Source organism: Scyliorhinus torazame, chromosome 5 (assembly GCF_047496885.1).
Source record: "Scyliorhinus torazame isolate Kashiwa2021f chromosome 5, sScyTor2.1, whole genome shotgun sequence".
NCBI classification, from domain to species: Eukaryota; Metazoa; Chordata; class Chondrichthyes; order Carcharhiniformes; family Scyliorhinidae; genus Scyliorhinus; species Scyliorhinus torazame.
The window spans coordinates 94649502-94675200 of record NC_092711.1 but is presented as its reverse complement, the minus strand read 5'-3'; the positions used below and the strand labels follow the sequence as shown (position 1 = coordinate 94675200).

Genomic DNA, 25699 nt, shown 5'->3' with positions numbered 1-25699 from the left:
TCTAATTGAGGTAAAGAAGATGGTAAAAGATATGGATAATGGGTGGCAAGGCAGCACAGTGGTTAGCACTGTTGATTCGCAGTGCAAGGGTTCCAGGTTTGATTCCTGGTTTGGGTCACTGTCAGTGTGGAGTCTGCACATTCTCCCGGTGTCTGCGTGGGTTTCCGCCGGGCGCTCGGGTTTCCTCCCACAAGTCCCAAAAGATGTGCTTATTCGGTGAATTGGACATTCTGAATTCTCCCTCTGTATTCCCAAACAGGCGCCGGAATGTGGCAACTAGGGAATTTCCACAGTAGCGTCATTGCAGTGTTAATGTAAGCCTACTTGTGACAATATTAAAGATTATAAAGTATACATGGAGCTGATGCTTCCTCTCGTGGGAATTTCAACCGAGTGGTCATGATCTTAGAATAAGAGGTAGCAAGTTAAAAACAGATTTGAAGAGAAACTACTTCTCCCAAAGGATTGTGAATCTGTGGAATTCGCTACCCCAGAGTGTGGTGGATGTAGTGACAGTGAGTAAATTCAAGGAGGAGTTAGACAGATATTTAATTGGTGATGGGTTGAAGGTTTATGGAGAATGCTTTATGGAGAAAGTGGAGTTGAGGCCAGGATGGAATCAGCCATGATCACATTGAAGATGTTTAGGCGCGGGAGGCTACATTTCCTACTCCTGCTCCTAGGACATGTGTTCTAGCGAGGAGATGCTCTGGCTGATTTTGCAATCCCGCTCTTGGTCTTTAGCATTGTAGGGAGCAGATGAGGAAAATATCAGCTATGATAGAATGGTGGAGCAGATTCGATGGGCCAAATGGCCTAATTCTGCTCCTGTATCTTATGAACTTATGACTGCAGTAAGAGGTCTTACACCAGGTTAAAGTCCTTACACAGGTTTGTTTCAAATCAATAGCTTTCAGAGCACTGCTCCTTCCTCCTTTAACCTGGTGTTGTAAGACTTCTTACTGTGCTCACCCCAGTCCAATGCCAGAATCTCCATGTCCGAACTTATGACTGTACACCAAATACTTTTCACTGTACTTCAGTACATGTGACAATAAAACAAATACAATACAAACAAGTCTTGTTTACCCATCCCCTGTGCTCACTTTCCTTTTAAGAAGTACCAAAAGTTGAAATTTCCCATTCTTCGATTCCTATAGTTGTGATCATCCTGATCTCTGTAATCTCCTCACACACCCCTTCAAGATCTCTGCACTAATTTAATTCTGGCCACTACAGCATACCTGATTTATTCGGTCCACCATTACTGTCCTTTTATCATTTGACTGGGCCACAAGCTCTGGAATTTCCTCCTTCAAATTCTCCGACTCTCTCACTCACTTTCCTCCATTAAGATTCTCCTAATATCTCCTCATGTTGCTCAGTGTCAATTGTTATTTTATAACGTTTCTCTGCGATGTGTTAAAATGCTTGATTTTGTCAAGGCACAATAAATACGAATTATTGTCACTGCCCTGGACATGTATCATTGTTCTGCCTCATAAATGAGAATTTGTAACTCAGAGTGAAACAGTCTGTCATGGTGAAACATTCCAAAAATATTGCAATGATGGCGACTGAGCATGCGCTCCGCTGCTGCCCCCAAGACAGACGGTGGATGCGCGCGCGCATTGCTGCTCGTGCCCCAAGAACGTTGACGAATGCGCATGCGCAGCCCCTCGAGTACGCGCGAGAGAGATGGCCGCCATTTAGTCTCGTCTGTGAGAAAGCTGCAGGCCCCGCTCAGGTCCCCCCCGATACCGGTAGGATTTTCGGTTAATATAACATGTTTAAGAAGTGTGTCCAACGACGCGCCGAATTGAGCTCTCCCTCGGTCCTGCCATTCCCTCCTTTACGGATCATGCATCCGAGAAAGAACGCCGCCATTAATCGCACTGCGCATGCTTCACTCTGCCCAGTCCCGCCTCCTTGTTCACTCCGATTGGCTGGAGGACCAGCCGATTCCCACCGGCCTTTCGAATCCACCCCTTCACCCTATTGGTCAGGAGCTGCCGTCAGTCATTGCCCTGGCATTGTGAGGTATCAGGTGAGAGGTCAGTGTCGGGAGGCGGGGTTTACAAATCCTCAGTGCTGCCCGAGAGCTGAATGAAACAATGAATGAAAATCGCTTATTGTCACAAGTAGGCTCCAAATGAAGTTACTGTGAAAAGCCCCTAGTCGCCACATTCCGGCGCCTGTTCGGGGAGGCTGGTACGGGAATTGAACCGTGCTGCTGGTCTGCTTTGAAAGCCAGTGATTTAGCCCAGTGTGCTAAACCAGCCCCGATGGACATTCTCCACTCTCACTATCCGCTGCTTCTGGCTCCTCTCCGCAAACAACCTCGTAGAGACCGGGGGGGGGGGGGGGACACTGATCCAGTGACAATGTCACTGCATTAGTAGAAAAGTCTAATGTAATCCCTCCTGTTCAAAAAGTAGGAAACTAGTTAGTTTAAGCCTGTAGTTGGGAGACTGTTGGAATCCATTATTGAGGAAGTAGTAATTGGACTTTTGGAAAGCCAAACCGCAATCCATCAGAGTCAGTGTGGCAATGAACGGACATCGCGCGACAATCACCAGGCAGGAATGTTCCCTTCCAGTCGGGGCAGCAGTCAAGAGCATTCAGCCTCTGATCTCCGGGTAAGCGTTCTCCAAGGCGGCCTTCAGGACGCGCGACAACGCAGAATCGCCGAGCAGAAGCTTATAGCCAAGTTCCGCACACATTAGTGCGGCCTCAACCGGGACCTGGGATTCATGTCGCATTACATTCATCCCCCGCCATCTGACCTGCGAAATCCTACCAACTGTCCTGGCTTGACACAATTCACACCTCTTTAACCTGGGGTTACCCCATCTCTGGATCTGTAAAGATTTAATCACCTGCTAATGCTCGCATTCCAAGCATTGTCTGGCATCTTTGAATTTGTCTATATATATGTTTCTGGAACATACCTCTTCATTCACCTGAGGAAGGAGCAGCGCTCCGAAAGCTAGTGACATCGAAACAAACCTGTTGGACTTTCACCTGATGTTGTAAGACTTTGTAGTGTGGTTTTGTAAAGGGTAAATCGTGTTTGACTCATTTGTTGGAGTTCTTGGAAGATGTAACAAGCCAGGCGGATAATGGGGGTACTGTAGATGTGTTTGGACTTCCAGAATACATTTGATAAGATGGAATTTAACATGCATAAGTGTGAGGTTATCAATTTTGGTCAGAGGAATAAAAAGGCAATTTTATTATCTAAATGGAGAGAAACTTTAGAGGACATTGGTTGGGTGTTGAATAAATATTTCACATCCGTCTCCAGCCAAGAGAATGAGGAGATAGACTTGGAACTCGGGGAGAGAAACTGTGAGGTTCTTGAGCGAATTGACAGAGGGAGTGACAAGACATTGGAAGTGTTGGCAAGCTTAAAAGTGGACAAATCTCCAGGTCTGGATGAATTGTGTCCCAGGATGCAGGGGCCCCGACCCAAATTTTTAATTGCTCTTTAGCGACGAGGTCGGTGCTAGAGGACTGCAGATCAGCTAATATGATCCCACTATTTAAGAAAGGTTGTAGAGATAAGCCAGGGAACTAAGTACCAGTGAGTCTCGCATCAGTGGTAGGGAACCTATCGGAGAAAATTCAGAAGGAGAGAATCTATCTCCACTTGAAGAGGCAAGGTTTGATCAGGAATAGTCAGCATGGCTTTGTCAGCGGGAGGTCATGCCTAACAAATTTTGATTGATTGATTGACACCAGGTCATGGTGGTAGTGATGTAGTTTACATAGATTTCAGCAAAGCCTTTGCCAAGATCCCACATGGGAGACTTTATAAAGAAGACAAATACACATGTGATACAGAGTAACATGATAAGGTGGATTCAAAATTGGCTTGGCTGTAGGAGACAGAGGAAGATGACAGATGGCTGCTTTAGTGTCTGGAAGCCAGTGTCCAGTGGCGTACCACAGGGATCTGCGCTGGGTCCCCTGTTGTTTGTCATTTATATAAACGCCATAGATGATGATGTGTGGGGTAGAATCATTACCTTTATGGATGTCACACAGCTTGGCCTGGTGGTTAACAGTGAGTTTGAGTGTCTTTGGTTACAGGAAGATATAGACAGGATGGTCAAATGGGCAGAAACGTGGCAGATGGAATTTAACCCTGAAAAATGTGAGGTGACACACTTTGGCAGGCGTAATTTGACAACGAAGCATTCAATGAACGGCATGACACTGGGGCGCCTGAGGAACAAAGGGACCGTGGTGTGTTTGTTCTGAGATCCCTGAAGGTGGAAGGACAGGTTAATAGGATGGTGAAAAAGGCATATGGGACACTTGTCCTTTAGCAATTGAGGCATAGATGGGGTCGCAGTGACGTCTCGGACAGTGACGTCAGCCCTCAGACCACCTTCATGTTGAATTTGGCGTCGTCCCCGTCGCCACCTCTGCCGCCCCCGCCCGCGTGCGGCACGAAGTCAACATGGATGTTGTTGTGTTTGATGGGCCCGCTGGCCCGGCTCCAGATGAAGAGTAAAGTGAAGCAGAGCGACACCACGGTGAAGAATGAGGCGAAGCCCATGGTGGTGGCCACCAGCAGCGTGTGGGTGTCGAAGGGATATCCGGGCCGTAGGCCGGCCTTGGCCCGGGAGTCGGAGCGCCCAGCCAGTCCCAGCTCCTGTAGCGAGAGAGGCCGCACCTGTAGCGAGGCCGAGGCCGTGTTGTTGCCGCCGGCGTTGCGGGCCACACAGCGATAGGTGCCGGAGTCCATGCGGCGGACCAAGGTGATCTGCAGGCTGCCGTCTGGCAAGAGGCGGCTGCGGCCCACGGCGGGTCCGGAGAGGAGCGGGGGCGCGGGGGGCAGGCTGGGGTCCGGACGTCCAGGGAGGAGGCCGCGGTCCTCGGGGTTCAGGCCCAGATTTTCAGATACTAGGCCCAGGCCCCCGGGGAGGCTCATCCCCGCCTCGGGGTGGCCCAGCCGCTGGCGCCGTGGGTTGAGCCACAGGATGAGGGGCGGCAGCTGGCCGTCGGCCGAGCAGCGGAGGGTGACTGTCTGGCCCTCTCGGGGCTGCGGCCTCTTGTCGCGGATGCGGGGCCGGCGGCAACTGAAGGTGCTGGCAGGGAGGGAGCCGGCGGCCTCGGGCAGGCGGCGGCCGCGGAGGGACGGCGGGGAGGCGCAGGTGGGCGGCTGGGGGCCCAGGAAGCGGAGGCGGTGGCGCCGGCGGACGATCCAGAGCAGGCGGCAGTCGCAGGCCAGCGGGTTGAGGCCGAGGCCCAGGCTCTGGAGGGAGGCCAGCGAGCGGAAGGCAGCAGCCGGCAAGCTGGCCAACTGATTGGCCGTGACGTCCAGCAGCCGGAAGTAGACGAGGCCGCGGAAGGCGGCGTCATGGATGATGCGCAGACGGCCGCCCACCAATCGCAGCTCCTCCAGGCGGGTTACGTGCTGCAGCAGCGCTCCGCGGATGGCACTGATGGGATTATAGGAGAGGTTGAGGAAGCGCAGGTAGGCCTGAGTCCTCAGGCTGGCATAGGGGACAGTGCTGAGGTTGCAGCGGGTGATTGAGAGCCAAACCAAATTGAGGCCCTGGAGGCAATCGGCGCCTAGTTGGGCCAGTGAGGCCCAGGAGTCGATTTCCAGCAGGCGGAGGCGGGAGAGGTCCTGGAAGGGGCGGCCAGGCAGGGCGGCGGCCTTGGGGAAGGCCAGCAGGCGGAGGGCGGTCAGGTTGAGGAGGGGGGAGAGGGCAGCACCGGGTGGCCAGGTCAGCGCGGCACCGCGGACGGTGAGTTGGTTGAGGCCGCTGAGGCCGGCCCAGGCTCGCGGGCCGGCCCAGGCCAGCTCGGGGGAGCCCAGGCTGAGGGTGCGCAGGGCGGCCAAGCCGCTGAAGGTGTGGTCGCCGAGCAGCAGCAGCGGGTTGCCAGCCAGCTCCAGGCTGCGCAGGGCGGCCAGGCCGAGGAGGGTTCCGGGCTGCAGGTAGCGCAGGAGGTTGTGGCCGAGGCCCAGGCGCTGCAGCCGCTCCAGGGCGCCCAGGGCGCCGGCCTCCAGCTCCCGCAGCCGGTTGTGGCCCAATTCCAGCTCCTCCAGTCGGCGGCTCAGGCCCCGTCCCGGGCCCCAGTCCAGCCACTCCAGCCGGTTGTCACTTAGGTCCAGCGCCCGCGTGCCAGCCGGGATCCCCCGCGGCAGCGACTCCAGCCCCCGGGACGAGCAGCTCACCGTCCGGTTGGGGCTCCAGCAGAGGCAGTCTGAGGGGCAGCCGAGCCCCGTACCCAGGAGGAGGAGCAGGGGGAGGAGAGGAGGCCTCACTGCCAGCAACAACGTCCTGCCCCACGGCCTGTAAAGCAAACAAAACAGGGGGTCAGTGAGGGGAGCTGGACCCCCCAGACACACACCCACGCACAGGACATCTCCCCCTCACACACAGGACACCTCCCCCAGACACAAACCCCACACAGGACATTGCCCCCAGACACACACCCACACACAGGACACCTCCCCAGACACACACCCCACACAGGACACGTCCCCCACACACACCCACAAACACAAGACACCTCCCCAGACACCTCCTCCCCCAGACACACACCCACACACAGTACACCTCCCCCACACACAGGACACCTCCCCCAGACACAAACCCCACACAGGACATTGCCCCCAGACACACACCCACACACAGGACACCTCCCCCACACACAGGACACCTCCCCAGACACAGGACACCTCCCCAGACACACACCCCACACAGGACACGTCCCCCACACACAGGACACCTCCCCTAGACACATACCCACACACAGGACACCTCCCCACACACAGGACACCTCTCCCACACACAGGACACCTCCCCCACACACAGGACACCTCCCCAGACACACACCCCACACAGGCCATTGCCCCCAGACACACACCCACACACAGGACACCTCCCCGAGACACCCACCCACACACTGGACACCTCCCCCACACACAGGACACCTCCCCAGACACGCACCCACACACAGGACACCTCCCCAGACACACACCCACACACAGGACACCTCTCCCACACACAGGACACCTCCCCAGACACGCACCCACACACAGGACCCCCCCCACACACACAGGACACCTCCCCAAGACATGCACCCACACACAGACCACCTCCTCCAGGCACACGCCCACACACAGGACATTGCCCGCAGACACACACCCACACACAGGACACCTCCCCCTCACACAGGACACCTCCCCCAGACACACATCCACACACAAGACCCCCCCCCCCCCCTCCCCACACACAGGAAAACTCCCCCCAGACACACGCCCACAGGACATCTCTTTCTCCCCCTCCCTGCCTCCACACACAGGACCTCCCCACACCCAGATACAGGATGCCCCACCTCCCCCAGACACACGCCTGCGGACACAGGAACACCTTTCCCAAACGCTCACAGGAGCCCTCTCACACACAGGATCCCCGGTGTCCCGAACACCACCAGCACCAACATCGAGGGCCGAAGGGCCTGTACTGTGCTGTAATGTTCCATGTTCCCCGAGGCCTCTAGGACCCCCCTCCTCTGGAATGGACCCCTCCGGAAACCGCCCCCCCCTCCCCCCGCAGCCGCCCCCATGACACAGCCTTGTCCACCTTCCCTCTCAGATCCTCTCCACTACCCTCCACAACCCCCCCCCCCCCCCCCATCATCATCCCCTCTTGTTGCTTCACCTCGCTCCCACAAACGCCTTTGTGTCCTTCCCAAATTTCTATGCAAGGTCGGGCTTCGGGGTACAGAGAGAGATGGGAGGGGTTGAATATATTTGACTGCAAATTGTGATTACCTCATTAGCTTCATATTTATGGCGAAGAGCTTGAGGGTCTTCTTCGGTCCTGTTTCTGCTGACAGTCCGGGAGCAGCTTTCGCTATACAAGGAGCTACTGTCGGTTGTCAGCTTGTTTTAATGCTGCTGGGATCTGGTTACAGGTTACACACCAGCTGTAGCCTGTGGCTCAGGTTCTGGACGAGGGGCTCGATCGGGTTTCAACATAAACATTGTTCCTCCTGAATATTTAAACATTTGACATGGATAACACAGGTGCAGAAAGAGAAAACACTGGTTCAAAGTGTGAAAAGCTGGAGTGTGACCAACATTGATCTACACAGAGCAACGTGTTAGACAGGGAGTAAAGCTCCATCCTTCTACGCTGTCCCCATCAAACACTCCCAGGACAGGTACAGCACGGGGTTAGATACAGAGTAAAGCTCCCTCTACACTGTCTCCATCAAACACTCCCAGGACAGGTACAACATGGGGTTAGATACAGAGTAAACCTCCCTCTACACTCTCCCCATCAAACACTCCCAGGACAGGTACAGCACGGGGTTAGATACAGAGTAAAGCTCCCTCTAAACTGTCCCCATCAAACACTCCCAGTACAGGTACAGCACAGGGTTAGATACAGAGTAAAGCTCCCTCTGCACTGTCGCCATCAAACACTCCCAGGACAGGTACAGCACGGGGTTAGATACAGAGTAAAGCCCCCTCTACACTGTCCCCAACAAACACTCCCAGGACTGGTACATAGGAAAGGAGCAGGCCATTCAGCCCATTGAGCATGCTCTTCTCTACAATATCATGGCTGATCAGCCACTTCCATGGAAAAATAATTCCAAGTGAAAGTGGTTCTCTGAAAATTAACTCTGTTCACTGGTTAATGATTTGCCGCACACAGAGCCACTGGTTAATGATTTGCCGCACACAGAGCCACTGGTTAATGATTTGCCGCACACAGCCACTGGTTAATGATTTGCCGCACACAGAGCCACTGGTTAATGATTTGCCGCACACAGCCACTGGTTAATGATATGCCGCACACAGAGCCACTGGTTAATGATTTGTCGCACACAGAGCCACTGGTTAATGATTTGCCGCACACAGAGCCACTGGTTAATGATTTGCCGCACACACAGCCACTGGTTAATGATTTGTCGCACACAGAGCCACTGGTTATTGATTTGCCGCACACAGAGCCACTGGTTAATGATTTGCCGCACACGCAGCCACTGGTTAATGATTTCCCACACACAGAGCCACTGGTTAATGATTTGCCGCACACACAGCCACTGGTTAATGATTTGCCGCACACCGATCCACTGGTTAATGATTTGCCGCACACAGAGCCACTGGTTAATGAATAGCTGCACATAGAGCCACTGGTTAATGATTTGCCGCACACAGAGCCACTGGTTAATGATTTGCCGCACACAGAGCCACTGGTTAATGATTTGCTGCACACAGAGCCACTGATTAATGATTTGCCGCACACAGAACCACTGGTTAATGATTTGCCGCACACACAGCCACAGGTTAATGATTTGCCGCACACAGAGCCACTGGTTAATGATTTGCCGCACACAGAGCCACTGGTTAATGATTTGCCGCACACAGAACCACTGGTTAATGATTTGCCGCACACAGAGCCACTGGTTAATGATTTCCCGCACAGAGCCACTGGTTAATGATTTCCCACTCCGATTTCCGGCTGAGATTGGCGTTATTGAGTGGAGACGAGCTTAATATACCTCCCCACGGGCCGATTTGAAAGGCAGGCCGGCTTTGGGGGCTTCCTTGATGTGTGGTTTGCGGCGAGGTCCCCATCGGTTCTGTTCCCCGAGGGAAAGGCAGATGGCTGGTCCCAAGGGTGCTCCTTTCCCGGGGACACGGTTCAGATTCACTCCCTTACTCTCTGGTGGGCGCCTTAGTTTCCTGTGGAATATATGAAGAACATCTAAAGCTCATCATTTAAGTATTTCACTGAGGACCAGAACTATGTAAGGAATGACTATGCCTGTATTATTGCAGAGCTGTTAAGAAAGTCAGTAAAAGACAATCTGTTGCTGGGAGTTTGATTCTCTGGTGTCTGATACCACAAGATTCAATGATTAGAGGCAACAAGATGAACAAGGAAACACGTCAAGGCCCAAAACTCCAGCTGGATATTCACAGGAGAAAGTCTTTTATCAAACACCTCGAATGGACAGAACAGAGAAAGATCCCAACTGTAAGAAACTCTCGAATCATTTGTAAATATCTTTCAAATGCTGACAGGTTGCAGCTGTCAGTTTCCATCACATTGAAGGTTAGAGAATGGGTATTCTAGAACTAAAAAACATGAGTTAGATCACAGCTAGAGCACTGAGCACAGTTCTGGTCACCACATTCCAGTACAATCACATTCTTCCTGGAGAGAGTACGGAAGAGGTTTTTCTGGATGTTTCCAGGATTAGGGAATTTTAACAAGAGGAACGATTGGATCGATTGTTTTCTGTGGAACAGAGGAGGCTGAGTGGACATTTAATTGAGGTGTGCAACATTGAGGGTCCCAGATATAGTGGATCAGATGGCAGAAGGACCTATTTCATGAACAAACAGATCAGTAACCTGGGGCCAGAGATTTAAGTATCTGTTGGAAGGATTAGAGGGGAATTGAGGATTTTCTTCACCCGGGGTGGTGGGGATCTGGAACTCTGTCTGAAAGGGAGGTAGAGACAGAAACCCTCATCGTATGTGGAGTTTGTGTGATCTGCAGGCTACAGACCAAGAGGTGGAAAATGGGATTAGACTGGACAAGGAATTTTCAGCCAACACTAGACACAATGGGCTGAATGGCCTCTGTGCTGTAAATGTCTAGGATTCTGTGATGACAAGTGATCCTCCAGTTTTTAATCCAAGACAGACCTCAGCGCAGTCAGTTCCGCCAAATGTTGATGTGATGGATCAAGAGGTGTCAGGTGCCAGGAGCAGTGATTCAAATGGAAATATCAGTAAATCCTGATATAGTTTATCTGTATGTGGTTCCATTTTAATAAATTCTCCTGAATGTGACCCTCACCCAGGTTTCATAGGTTATCATAGAATTTACAGTGCAGAAGGAGGCCATTCGGTCCATCGAATCTGCACCGGCTCTTGGCAAGAGCACCCTACCCAAGCCCACACCTCCACCCTGTCCCTATAACCCAGTAACCCCACCCAACACTAAGGGCAATTTTGGACACGAAGGGCAATTTAGCATGGCCAGTCCACCAGACCTGCACATCTTTGGACTGTGGGAGGAAACCGGAGCACCCGGAGAAAACCCACGCACACACGGGGAGAACGTGCAGACTCCGCACAGACAGTGACCCAAGCCGGGAATCGAACATGGGACCCTTGAGCTGTGAAGCAATTGTGCTAACCACTATGCTACCGTGCTGCCCCCAATAAGAAACAACATCAAAGGGCTCATCTGGGATTTGAACCCGGGACCTCTCACATTTTCATAGAGCACAACCCCTGAAGCGAGAATCTTACCCCTGGACCAACGAGCCAGTTTTGATTTGATTTATTTATAATAATAATCCTCTGTCACAAGTAGGCTTACATTAACACAGCAATGAAGTTACTGTGAAAGCCCCTAGTCGCCACATCCCGACGCCTGTTCGGGAGAATTCAATGTCCAGGGTCAGGGTCCCAGGTTTGATTCCTGGCTTGGGTCACTGTCTATTGGAGGCTACACGTTCTCCCCGTGTCTGAGTTGGTTTCCTCCCACAAGTCCCGAAAGACGTGCTGTTGGGTAATTTGGACATTCTGAATTATCGCTCTGTGTACCCGAACAGGCGCCGGAATGTGGCAACTGGGAGCTTTTCATAGTAACTTCATTGCAGTGTTAATGTAAGCTTACTTGTGACAATACAGATTATTGTTATTATTAAGACGTGACCTTGTTTTTCAGAAGCCATTTGAGAATCTCTAATGGCTCCTTCTCCACCACAGTGATCAGAAACTGAATCTGTTAGGATCCTCAAGCATCTTCCCTGTGATTGTGGGGCCTGTCGTTCCCTGTCTCTGATTTGGAATGTGGGAACTCCGTGAGTTACCTTCCAATCTCAGGAAGCAATCCTTGACTCTTGATCTGTTGATGATGCAGCAAAGACCCAGGCTCCTGTCCCATTTCTTTACACATCCTGGTGTTGATGCTTCAGAAAATCTCTTTGCTTCAAAATATCCTGCATGTTTAGAACATGGACTGAATAACCGACTCCTGTTCCTGTTTCTGATGCCTTGGTTCAATCTGAGCCCACAAATCAAAATTGCAGAAAACCAAATTATTGATGAATATTCTGTTGACAAATGGAGTCTCAGAACCATAGAATTCCTTCAGTGCAGAAGGAGGCCAATCGACCAATCAAATTGTTGCCTTTTCTTCTTTTACTCTGTCCTTTCTGTGGCTCAGTTCCAATGATGGCAATCAGTGAGTTTGCCCTTCTTTCTATGTTATCTATATTCTAATGCTTCGCGTCGCCAGGAATCAAATGATACCACCACAAGGTTCAACCGGCTATCGACCAAAGAGCCAAACACCAGTTAGTTAGTTCAAGGTCAAGGCTATTTTATTTACACACAATTAGTCATGCAACATAAACACTACTAGTTAACTAAACCTATCGACTATGACAACCTGTACTTGACTTCGGACACCCGGTTTAGGTCAGAGAAACAGTAGCCACTGGTCGATTCTGGATCTATCGAGTCCGAAGGAGTAACTGCTGCTCAGCGGGACTCATCCGTCTGGTAGCGAGCGTTAAACTTGGACTTGCTTCTGGTGTTGTTGCAATTGGAGATGGCCGGACCGGGGTACCAGGTCCAAGAGAGGACGAACATGTGGCAAACTCTTCTTATACTTGGGGGGTTTTCGTGCTCTTTTGGGCGGTCCTTCAGTTTGGACCCTACTAATTGGGTGATCCCTGATCACTCTGTTCGATTCCTAACCAATGAGGTGAATAACCTGTAACTCCAGCATTGTGGGAGCACCTTCACCACACAGACTGCAGCGGGTCAAGAAGGTCAAACATCATCTTCTCCACAGGTAACTGGGGATGGGGAATATTTGCTGCTGGTCTTGTTGGTGAAAGGACAGGGGAGTGGGAGGAGCTGATTTGCTCTGGCAAAGAGAGCCAGCACAAACAGGACGGGCTGAATGGCCTCAATCTGCATTGTAACCATTCAATGATTCACTGATAAAGAAGCGACGCTGGAGACCAGGGAACAACCTCTGGAACCAATGACCAACCTGATACAAAGCGGCTCTTCATTGATCTGGGAGCTGCGGCCCTGGTCGGTGTAAACGGGGGGAGGGGGGGTCCGCTCAGTTTATTCCCGTGGTTTCCGGAGCCTCTCCGTCCACCCACCGGATCCTCCGCCCCACCATCCCCCCCTTTACCCATTGTGGACCCGTCTGCCCATCACCCGCACTGCGCATGCTTCACTCACAGTCCAGCCCCGCCCCTCACTCACTACCATCGGTTGGAGGACCAGCTGCTCCCATCTGGTCCGCCAGGCCAACCCTCACAATTCCTATTGGTCCGGTACCGCCGCCAATCACTCACTGGGCACTGTCACCGTTCGGGCTGTGCCCGGCGCATCTGCAGTTCAGGTTGTCGCTGACGATGCGAGGAGCGGGAAAGAAATAATCAAGCAACTTTCAGGATTGTAGCCGGGAGCAATAGAAGCTGCGGAGTGAGCCGGGAGGCTTCATAAATACCCCGTGGAGGCTTCAACTCCCGAGGAAAATGTTAACGGTCCAGTCTTAAACAGCACCGAATAGAGTGAGAGCTGAGCGGTGACAGGCCCGGGTTACCGGTCGCCATCTTTACAGAGGACAAGGTGCCTGGACCGGATGGCAACTCTCCCGGATTGACTGACTGGAGTCTCCAGGATTTTATTTCAATCATTTGTGGGAGTCACTGGCTGGGCCAACATTTATTGCCCATCCCTAATTTCCCTTAAACTGAGTGGCTTGCTCAGCCATCTCATAGAACATTACAGCGCAATACAGGCCCTTTGGCCCTCGATGTTGCGCCGACCTGTGAAACCACTCTAAAGCCCATCTACACTATTCCCTTATTGTCCATATGTCTATCCAATGACCATTTGAATGTCCTTAGTGTTGGCGAGTCCACTACTGTAGCAGGCAGGGCATTCCACGCCCTTACTACTCTCTGAGTAAAGAACCTACCTCTGACATCTGTCTTATATCTATCTCCCCTCAATTTAAAGGTATGCCCCCTCGTGCTAGACATCACCATCCGAGGAAAAAGGCTCTCACTGTCCACCCTATCCAATCCTCTGATCATCTTGTATGCCTCAATTAATTCACCTCTCAACCTTCTTCTCTCTAACGAAAACAGCCATAAGTCCCTCAGCCTTTCCTCATAAGATCTTCCCTCCATACCGGCAACATTCTGGTAAATCTCCTCTGCACCCTTTCCAATGCTTCCACATCCTTCCTATAATGCGGCAACCAGAATTGCACGCAATACTCCAAATGCGGCCGCACCAGAGTGTTGTATAGCTGCAACATGACCTCATGGCTCCTAAACTCAATCCCTCTACCAATAAAAGCGAACACACCGTACGCCTTCTTAACAACCCTCTCAACCTGGGTGGCAACTTTCAGGGATCTATGTACATGGACACCGAGATCTCTCTGCTCATCCACACTGCCAAGAATCTTACCATTAGCACAGTACTCAGTCTTCCTGTTATTCCTTCCAAAATGTATCACCTCACACTTTTCTGCATTAAACTGCATTTGCCATCTCTCAGCCCAGCGCTACAGCTTATCTATGTCCCTCTGTAACTTGTAACATCCTTCCGCACTGTCCACAACTCCACCGACTTTAGTGTCATCTGCAAATTTACTCACCCATCCTTCTACGCCCTCCTCCAGGTCATTTATAAAAATGACAAACAGTAGTGGCCCCAAAACAGATCCTTGTGGTACACCACTAGTAACTGGACTCCAGTCTGAACATTTCCCATCAATCACCACCCTTTGTCTTCTTCCAGCTAGCCAATTTCTGATCCAAACTGCTAAATCACCCTGAATCCCATGCCTCCGTATTTTCTGCAGTAGCCTACCTTGGGGAACCTTATCAAACGCTTTACTGAAATCCATATGCACCGCATCAACTGCTTTACCCTCATCCACCTGTTTGGTCACCTTCTCAAAGAACTCTACAAGGTGTGTGAGGCACGACCTACCCTTCACAAAACCATGTTGACTATCTCTAATCAAATTATTCCTTTCCAGATGATTATACATCCTATCTCTTCGAAACCTTTCCAAGATTTTTCCCACAACAGAAGTAAGGCTCACTGGTCTATAGTTACCGGGGTTATCTCTACTCCCCTTCTTGAACAAGGGGACAACATTTGCTATCCTCCAGTCTTCTGACACTATTCCTGCAGACAAAGATGACTTAAAGATCAAGGCCAAAGGCTCAGCAATCTCCTCCCTAGCTTCCCAGAGAATTCTAGGACAAATCCCATCCGGCCCAGGTGACTTATCTATTTTCACACTTTCCAGAATTGCTAACACCTCTTCCTTATGAACCTCAAGCCCTTCTAGTCTCGTAGCCTGAATCTCAGTATTCTCCTCGACAACATTGTCTTTTTCCTGTGTGAATACTGACGAAAAATATTCATTTAGCACCTCTCCTATCTCCTCGGACTCCAAGCACAACTTCCCACTACTGTCCTTGACTGGCCCTACACTTACCCTAGTCATTCTTTTATTCCTGACATATCTATAGAAAGCTTTAGGGTTATCCTTGATCTTACCTGCCAAAGACTTCTCATGTCCCCTCCTGGCTCTTCTTAGCTCTCTCTTTAGGTCCTTCCTAGCTAACCTGTAACTCTCGAGCGCCCTAACTGAACCTTCATGTCTCATCTTTACACAAGCCTCCTTCTTCCTCTTGACAATTGTTTCGACTGCTTTAGTAAACCACGGTTCTCTCACTCGACCACTTCCTCCCTGACTGGTACATACTTATCAAGGACACGCAGTAGCTGTTCCTTCAACAAGCTCCACATTTCCATTGTGCCCATCCCCTGCAGTTTTTCCCTCCATCCGATGTATCCTAAGTCTTGCCTCATCGCATCATAATTGCCTTTCCCCAGATATAACTCTTGCCCTGCGGTATATACCTATCCCTTTCCATCACAAAAGTAAACGTAATCGAATTGTGCTCACCTACCTTCAAATCTAACACCTGTCGTGGTTCATTACCCAGTACCAAATCCAATATGGCCTCGCCTCTCGTTGGCCTATCTACATACTGTATCAGGAAACCCTCCTGCACACATTGGACAAAAACGGACCCATCTAATTTACTCGAACTATAGCGTTTCCAGTCAATATTTGGAAAGTTAAAGTCCCCCATAACAACTACCCTGTTGCTTTCGCTCCTATCCAGAATCATCTTTGCAATCCTCTCCTCTACATCTCTGGAACTTTTCGGGGGCCTATAGAAAACCCCTAGCAGGGTGACCTCTCCTTTCCTGTTTCTAACCTCAGCCCCTACTACCTCAGTAGATGAGTCCTTATCAAACGTCCTTTCTGCCACCGTAATACTGTCCTTGACTAACAATGCCACCCCTCCCCCTCTTTTACCACCTTCCCTGAGCTTACTGAAATATCTAAATCCCGGCACCTGCAACAACCATTCCTGTCCCTGCTCTATCCATGTCTCCGAAATGGCCACAACATCGAAGTCCCAGGTACCAACCCATGCCGCAAGTTCACCCACCTTATTCCGGATGCTCCTGGCATTGAAGAAGACACATAGAACATAGAACAATACAACGCAGTACAGGCCCTTCGGCCCACGATGTTGCACCGAAACAAAAGCCATCTAACCTACACTATGCCATTATCATCGATATGTTTATCCAATAAACTTTTAAATGCCCTCAATGTTGGCGAGTTCACTACTGTAGCAGGTAGGGCATTCCACGGCCTCACTATTTGCGTAAAGAACCTACCTCTGACCTCTGTCCTATATCTATTACCCCTCAGTTTAAAGCTATGTCCCCTCGTGCCAGCCATTTCCATCCGCGGGAGAAGGCTCTCACTGTCCACCCTATCCAACCCCCTGATCATTTTGTATGCCTCTATTAAGTCTTCTCTTAACCTTCTTCTCTCCAACGAAAACAACCTCAAGTCCATCAGCCTTTCCTCATAAGATTTTCCCTCCATACCAGGCAACATCCTGGTAAATCTCCTCTGCACCCGCTCCAAAGCCTCCACGTCCTTCCTATAATGCGGTGACCAGAACTGTACGCAATACTCCAAATGCGGCCGTACCAGAGTTCTGTACAGCTGCAACATGACCTCCTGACTCCGGAACTCAATCCCTCTACCAATAAAGGCCAACACTCCATAGGCCTTCTTCACAACCCTATCAACCTGGGTGGCAACTTTCAGGGATCTATGTACATGGACACCTAGATCCCTTTGCTCATCCACACTTTCAAGAACTTTATCATGAGCCAAATATTCCGCATTCCTGTTATTCCTTCCAAAGTGAATCACCTCACACTTCTCTACATTAAACTCCATTTGCCACCTCTCAGCCCAGCTCTGCAGCTTATCTATATCCCTCTGTAACCTGCTACATCCTTCCACACTATCGACAACACCACCGACTTTAGTATCGTCTGCAAATTTACTCACCCACCCTTCTGCGCCTTCCTCTAGGTCATTGATAAAAATGACAAACAGCAACGGCCCCAGAACAGATCCTTGTGGTACTCCACTTGTGACTGAACTCCATTCTGAACATTTCCCATCAACCACCACCCTCAGTCTTCTTTCAGCTAGCCAATTTCTGATCCACATCTCTAAATCACCCTCAATCCCCAGCCTCCGTATTTTCTGCAATAGCCTACCGTGGGGAACCTTATCAAACGCTTTGCTGAAATCCATATACACCACATCAACTGCTCTACCCTCGTCTACCTGTTCAGTCACCTTCTCAAAGAACTCGATAAGGTTTGTGAGGCATGACCTACCCTTCACAAAGCCATGCTGACTATCCCTGATCATATTATTCCTATCTAGATGATTATAAATCTTGTCTCTTATAATCCCCTCCAAGACTTTACCCACTACAGACGTGAGGCTCACCGGTCTATAGTTGCCGGGGTTGTCTCTGCTCCCCTTTTTGAACAAAAAACACACTTTTGAACAAAAAACACACTTTAAACCACCTTCCTGCTTGCCGGTACACTCCTGCAACTTTGAAACCCTACTCATGACCTCACTACTCTCAACCTCCTGTATACTGGAGCTATAATTCAGGTTCCCAAGCTCCTGCTGAACTAGTTTAAACCCTCCCGAAGAGCATTAGCAAATTTCCCCCCCAGAATATTGGTACCCCTCTGGTCCAGGTGCAGACCATCGCGTTTGTAGTGGTCCCACTGACCCCAGAATGAGCCCTAATTATCCAGAAATCTGAAACCCTCCCTCCTGAACCATCCCTGTAGCCACGTGTTCAACTCCTCTCTCTCCCTATTCCTCGTCTCGCTATCACATGGCACGGGTACCAACCCAGAGATAATAACTCTGTTTGTCCTAGATCTAAGTTTCCACCCTAGCTCCCTGAATTCCTGCCTTACATCCCCATCCCTTTTACTACCTATGTTGTTGGTACCTATGTGGACCACGACTTGGGGCTGCTCCCCCTCCCACTTAAGGATCCCGAAAACACGATCCGAGACATCACGCACCCTGGCACCTGGGAGGCAACACACCAACCGTGAGTCTCTCTCGTTCCCACAGAATCTCCTATCTATCCCCCTAACTATGGAGTCTCCAATGACTAATGCTCTACTCCTCTCCTCCCTTCCCTTCTGAGCAACAGGGACAGACTCTGTGCCAGAGACCTGTACCCCATGGCTTAACCCTGGTAAGTTCCCCCCCCCCCCCCAACAGTATCCAAAGCGGTATACTTGTTACTAAGGGGAACGGGCCACAGGGGATCCCTGTACTGACTGCTTCCTCCCAGCCCCTCTCACCGTCACCCATCTATCTTTATTCTTCGGAGTAACTACATCCCTGAAGCTTCTATCTTTGACCAACTCTGCCTCCCGAATGATCCGAAGTTCATCCAACTCCAGCTCCAGTTCCCTAACGTGGTTTCTGAGGAGCTGGAGATGGGTGCACTTCCCACAGATGAAGTCAGCAGGGACACTGACGGCGTCCCTCACCTCAAACATTCTGCAGGAGGAACATTGCACTACCTTCCCTGTCATCCCTCTAGATAAAAAAAGGAAAGAAAGAGCTTACCTGTTATTCACTCCCCTTCTCAGCAAGCACTCACTCAGCAACCTCTGCGCCCCGCACGATAACACATGAGGGAAAATAAATAAAAACTACTTACCAGTCACCAGCCAATTCCTTACCTGCAGGCTGTGACATCACGGTTCAACTTTCCACTTCTACCTGCCCTCGAGCCTTCCTCTTGATCCTTACAGCGGTTCGTTTTTTTTGTTAGAGGAGGGGGTAGGGAGGGAAACACTGAAGAAATGTTTCAGGTTTAAGTGTCACTTGACAAGAGCTCCTCCACAAACCACCTCAAAGTTAGGGTGAGCACACAGACGTATGCTAATTTCCCCTGCAACGGTCAATCAGCAGCTCCGCTGTACTGCCCTCTGCTGGATGCTTGTCTTCACTTGAACAGCTACGGTCTCTTGTTCAGGTACGCCTCCAAGTTAGGGTGAGCACACGGACATATGCAAATCTCCCCTGCAACGGCCAATCAGCAGCTCCGCTCTACTATCCTCTGCTGGATGCTTGTCTTCACTTGAACAGCTAGGGTCTCTTGTTCAGGTACGTCTCCAAGTTAGGGTGAGCGCACGGACGTATGCAAATTTCCACTGCAACGGCCAATCAGCAGCTCCGCTCTACTGCCCTCTGCTGGATGCCCGTCTTCACTTGAACAGCTAGGCTCTCTTGTTCAGGTACGCCTCCAGGTTAGGGTGAGCACATGGACGTATGCAAATTTCCCCAGCAACGGCCAATCAGCAGCTCCGCTCTACTGCCCTCTGCTGGATGCTTGTCTTCACTGGAACAGCTCGGGTCTCTTGTTCAGGTACGGCTCCAAGTTAGGGTGAGCACACGGACGTATGCAAATTCCCCCTGCAACGGCCAATCAGCAGCTCCGCTCTCCTGCCCTCTGCTGGATGCTTGTCTTCACTTGAACAGCTAGGGTCTCTTGTTCATGTACGCCTCCAAGTTAGGGTGAGCACACGGACGTATGCAAATTTCCCCAGCAACGGCCAATCAGCAGGTCCGCTCTACTACCCTCTGCTGGATCCTACTGCCCTCTGCTGGATCTCGGAGGGCATTTAAAGAGTCAACCACATTGCTGTGGTTTGGAATCGTGTCGGCCAGACCAGGTAAGGATGGCAGATTTTCTTTTCTGTTCATTCACGGGATGTGGGTGTCGCTGGCTGGGCCAGCATCACTAATTGCCCTTGAACTGAGTGCATCGCAGAGAGCATTTTAAGAGTCAGCTGACTGTGGATCTGGAGTCACATGTAGGCCAGACAGAGATTTCCTTCACTGAAGGACATGAGTGAACCAACAAGCGACAATGGTTTCATGGTCATCAGTAAACTTTCAATCAATTCAAATGTTACCGTCTGTCTTGGTGAGCCTGCTCCTTACACACAAACTGGGAGTCGGCCCCTCGAGCCTGCTCCTTACACACAAACTGGGAGTCGGCCCCTCGAGCCTGCTCCTTACACACAAACTAGGAGTCGGCCCCTCGAGCCTGCACCTTACACACAAACTGGGAGTCGGCCCCTCGAGCCTGCTCCTTACACACAAACTGGGAGTCGGCCCCTCGAGCCTGCTCCTTACACACAAACTAGGAGTCGGCCCCTCGAGCCTGCACCTTACACACAAACTGGGAGTCGGCCCCTCGAGCCTGCTCCTTACACAAACTGGGAGTCGTCCCCTCAGGTCTGCTCCAGTATTCAATAAGTTTGCGGCTGATCTAATTTTAAAAAAAGAATTTTGAATACCTATTTCTTTTATTTTCTAATATTGTTCCCTTAAATTTAAAGTACCCAATTCTTTTCTTCTTCCCAATTGGGAAGCCCGTGTGGGCAGCACGGTAGCACAAGTGATTAGCATTGTGGCTTCACAGCGCCAGGGTCCCAGGTTCGATTCCCCGATGGGTCACTGTCTGTGCGGAGTTTGCACGTTCTCCCCGTGTCCGCGTGGGTTTCCTCCGGGTGCTCCGGTTTCCTCCCACAGTCCAAAGACGTGCAGGTTAGGTGGATTGGCCATGATAAATTACCCGTAGTGTCCATAAGGGTTGGGAGGGGTTATTGGGTTGCGGGGATAAGGTGGAAGTGAGGGATTAATGTGGGTCGGTGCAGACTCGATGGGCCGAATGGCCTCCTTCTGCACTGTATGTTCTATGTAATTAAAAGGCAATTTATTGTGGCTAATTTACCTACCCGGCACATCTTTGGGTTGTGAGGGTGAGACCCACGCAGACATGGGGAGAATGTGCAAACTCTACCTGGACAGTGACTCGGGGCTGTGATCAGACCCATGAGGCAGCAGTGCTAACCACTGCGCCACCGTGCTGCCCCATTGGCAGATCTAATTTTAACCTCAATTCCACATTCTGGCCAACACCGATAACCTTTCACCTCCTTGCTTATCAAGAATCTATCCAGCTCTGCCTTAAAAATATCCAAGGACACTGCTTCCACTGCCTTTTAAAGATGTGTTCCAAAGTCATAGAATCTCTACAGTGCAGATTGACCCCATTCAGCCCATCGAGTCCGCATCAACCCTCCGAAAGAGCTACCCACCCCACCCTCATAATCCCACCCAACGTGCACATTGTTGGAGACTCAGGGCCATTTAAGCATGGCCAATCCAGCAAACCTGCAGACCTTTGAACTGTGGGAGGAAATCGGATCACCCGGAGGAAACCCACACAGATACAGGGAGAACGTGTAAACGCCACACAGTCACCCAGGGTCGGAATTGAACCCGGGACCAGAAGAGAAAATGCAGGAAAATCTCAGCAGGTCTGGCAGCATCAGTGGGGAGAGAAAGGAGCTCACATTTCGATTCCAGATGACTCTTTGTCAAAGCTAAAAGACAGAGAAAGTGGGAGATATTTATACTGTAGGTGAGGGAATGAAAGATGAGTCATAGACTGGGTCCCTGGTGCTGTGAGGCAACAATGCTAACCACTGTGCCACACCCTGTCCTACAACCCTCAAGAGAAAAAATATCCTTATCCCCATCTGAAATGGGTGGCCCTTTATTTTGCAACAGTAACCCCCCTGTTCTAGATTCTCCCACAAGAGGAAACATTCTCACCACATCTACCCTGTCAAGACCCCTCAGCATCTTATATAGTTCAATCCAGGTTTTACCCAAAACTTTACATCTGTGTCCCGACTGCTTGTACGATCAGTGAATAGAAACAGTTTCTTTGCCCACCCGATGGAAATCTGGCCTAAGATTTTGTCCCTGAATCAAGTCGCCCTCAACCTCCTTTGCTGGAACCATCTGATAAATCTCCTCTGCACCTTCTCCAAGAATTTTCACATTCTTCCTGACGAGTGGTGACCAGAGCTTTATAAAGATTCAGAGAATAGAAGTAGAACCATAGAATTCCCACAGAGCAGGAGGCCATTCGGCCCATCAAGTCTGCACCAATTCTCTGAAAGGGCACCCTGCCTAGGCCCACACCCCTACCCTGACCTTGTAACCCCATAGCCCCACCGAACCTGCACATTCCTGGACACTAAGGGGAAATTTATCAAGGCCAATCCACCTAACTTGCCCTTCTTCAGACTGTGGGAGGAAACCTGAGCACCGGGTGGAAACCCATGCAGTCACTGGGAGAAAGTGCAAGCTCCACACACACAGTTGCCAAGGCCGGAATTGAACCCGGGTCCCTGGCACTGTGAGGCAGCAGTGCTAATCACTGTGTCACCGGAAGCCTGGCTTCCCTGTTTCGGAATCAATATTACTGTTTATGAAGCTCAAGATCGAATTTGCTTTGCCATCTATTCTCTTTAATATGTCGTGTAGATATACAAAATCCCTCTTCACCTCTTTCTCTCTCCTCCCAAAGGGGCCAGTTGGGTGTTTATAGTCACTTTTGTTCCCAGTGCCGGCCCCACAAATGGCCAGATTCATTCAGCTCAATTTCACAACCTGCCTTTGTGTTTTTGTGGGTTCTTTCTCACTCTATTTTCTGTTTTGAATCAGTTTCACCGGGTGTTCGAAGGAAAGGCTTCAACGTCCGGAAACACAAACCAAGCATCACATCAGGATCTGACAGAGCCTCAATTTATCATATCCTGAATATGGAAGGAAAAAGCATCGTTCACAGTGGGGAGAAACCGGACACGTCATCAGGCCTCACATGCCACAAATGCAGTCACACGGAGAAGAAACCGTGGAAATGTGCGGACTGTGGGAAAGGATTCACTTACCCATCCCAGCTGGAAATTCATCGACGCAGTCACACTGGGGAGAGACCATTCACCTGCTCCAAGTGTGGGAAGAGATTCACTCAGTCATCCAGCCTGTCCACACACCAGCAAATACACACTGGGCAGAGACTGTTCACCTGCTCCATGTGTGGGAAGGCATTCAGTGATGCATCCAACCTGCTGAGACACCAGCCAGTTCACACTGGGGAGAGGCCGTTCACCTGCTCTCAGTGTGGGAAGGGATTCACTCAGTTGTCCACTCTGTCCGGACACCAGCAAGTTCACACTGGGGAGAGACCATTCACCTGCTCCAAGTGTGGGAAGGCATTCAGTGATACATCCAACCTGCTGAAACACGAGCGAGTTCACACTGGGGAGAGACCGTTCACCTGTTCAGAGTGTGGGAAGGGATTCACTCAGTCATCCAACCTGCAGAATCACCAGCGAATTCACACTGGGGAGAGGCCATTTGCCTGCGCTCAGTGTGGGAAGAGATTCACTCGATCATATGACCTGCAGAGCCACCAGCGAGTTCACACTGGGGAGAGACCATTCACCTGCTCCGAGTGTGGGAAGGGATTCACTCGGTCATCCCACCTGCTGATTCACCAGCGAATTCACACTGGGGAGAGGCCGTTCACCTGCTCTCAGTGTGGGAAGGGATTCATTCAGTTGTCCACTCTGTCCGGACACCAGCAAGTTCACACTGGGGAGAGACCATTCACCTGCTCCAAGTGTGGGAAGTCTTTCACTCGGTCATCCCACTTGCTGAGACACGAGCGAGTTCACACTGGGGAGAAGCCATTCGCCTGCTCAGAGTGTGGGAAGGGATTCACTCAGTCATCCAACCTGCAGCAGCATCAACGAGGCCACAAGTAACCACAGTGAATGATTTTGTTGTTAATTCCACATTCAGGACTGAACTATGTTCATTTCTGCTGATAACAAACTCCAGCCCATTTACAGGGGCTAATATTCTAGCTAAAAGTCAAATAAATTAGATTGGTGTTAAATACACAGTGTGTTGAAACTTTCCAATATCTCTGACACAAGTTAGTTCCTTTTGAAGTACTCTCGCTCTCCCCTGTCTCTTCCATCCTCGCCTCCAACAAGAAGTGTGAGGAGCTTGTGGAGCTTCTTTGTGACTGAGATTGTGTAAATCCGATCAACTGCCTCTGCTGCTGAGAGTTTGGCTGATGATCGATAAATGAGAGTTTGGCTGATGATCGATAAATGAGAGTTTGGCTCAAGATGGATTGGAACTTTATGGGAAAAACAAAATGTTAGGTAAAGCTTTGTGTGAAGAAATGTCAAGACAGGCTTCTGGTAGCAAAAATGTATCACTTGTTTTTGAACCAGACAAACTGCAATAACGGCCTTGGGAATGGGTGCACTAGGCTTAAAGATAATTATAATTGAGGGGGCTGAATTATAATTGAGCTGAGAGCACAGATAGGAATGCGAGGGAGCTGCCCTCAGAAATGAACCAAAAATGTATAAATCCTGCTGTTAGATGTATTGACTTTGGCTTGCTATTGTGACTCTCGAGACACAGTGGTTTTAGCCCCGGCCGAGAAATAAACATGTTAAAGTTACGAGGTGTTCGACTGATCATTTTATCCGGACTGGCTGCAAAAGAATCCTCATCTGGTGTCAGAAGTGGGATTTCACAGGAGCCTTCCTGGAACCTGACGGCGTAACAGACTGATCGCATTCGGACGCTGAGGAGGGACTTGCGCACCAAACGTGAGTACTTTGGTTTCCCCCTCTGCTGTCCCGAGTGTGGCCACGCCCTGCTGTTCGGTTTCGGTGGAGACTCTGACCCTGACGATGACGATGGTAGTTCATCCATCGGTGAAAGGGGGGATTGATTATCAGGGTATGCAATTGTTAACCAACAAGGAGAAAGGCTTGAAGCGGCAGCATTCGAAATTCCCTTTTCCGCCCAACAGGCTGAACTTTTTGCACTTATTCGAGCTTGTGTATTAGGGAAAGATAAAATTGTAAATATCTACACTGATTCCCGATATGCCTTTGGGGTCACACACGATTTTGGCCAATTATGGAAAAACAGGGGATTTCTGACGTCAGCAGGTACTCAGATATCTCATAAACAATTAATTACACAATTATTACAATCTCTAATGCTTCCAAAACAGATTGCGGTTATAAAATGTGCAGCACATACAAATGGAAAAACTTTAGTGGATGTGGGCAATAGGCAGGCGGACCATCAGGCCAAAGAGGCTTCTCGCTTAAAAGACATGGTGGTCCCCAAAATGATGAGCCAGACTAAAAACCTAGATAGTCAATCTCCCTCTGAAAAGCCAATGCCGACCATCACTGACGTCATTTAATTACAGGAGGACGCTCCTG

General features: G+C 50.4%; 3 protein-coding genes across 5 annotated transcripts in view; 2 read left to right on the top strand and 1 right to left on the bottom strand.

The window, feature by feature from the left end:
• Positions 1-25699, bottom strand: part of LOC140419002 (uncharacterized) — a 283990-nt gene that overhangs the window by 168232 nt on the left and 90059 nt on the right. The gene's annotated exons all lie outside the window — the stretch shown is intronic.
• Positions 1-25699, top strand: part of LOC140418987 (uncharacterized) — a 384502-nt gene that overhangs the window by 307082 nt on the left and 51721 nt on the right. The window lies entirely within an intron of this gene.
• On the top strand, positions 1665-24918 carry LOC140418989 (uncharacterized). 3 transcript variants are annotated; one of them, XM_072502688.1, is made up of 2 exons: positions 1665-1763; positions 23097-24918. In XM_072502688.1, the coding sequence occupies exon 2, from the start codon at positions 23195-23197 to the stop codon at positions 24200-24202; it is 1008 nt and encodes a 335-aa protein (XP_072358789.1). In that variant the 5' UTR covers positions 1665-1763; positions 23097-23194; the 3' UTR covers positions 24203-24918. The 3 variants fall into 3 exon arrangements, with proteins under 3 accessions (XP_072358789.1, XP_072358788.1, XP_072358787.1); XM_072502687.1 differs by lacking the exon at positions 1665-1763 and adding an exon at positions 9857-10022; XM_072502686.1 differs by lacking the exon at positions 1665-1763 and adding an exon at positions 19835-20242.

Coding starts and splice junctions, on each gene's coding strand:
- LOC140418989 (XM_072502686.1), top strand. CDS start 20,101: ATGCAAATTTCCCCAGCAACGGCCAATCAGCAGGTCCGCTCTACTACC. Junction 20,243..23,096: donor AATCGTGTCGGCCAGACCAG/GTAAGGATGGCA, acceptor GTTTTGAATCAG/TTTCACCGGGTGTTCGAAGG.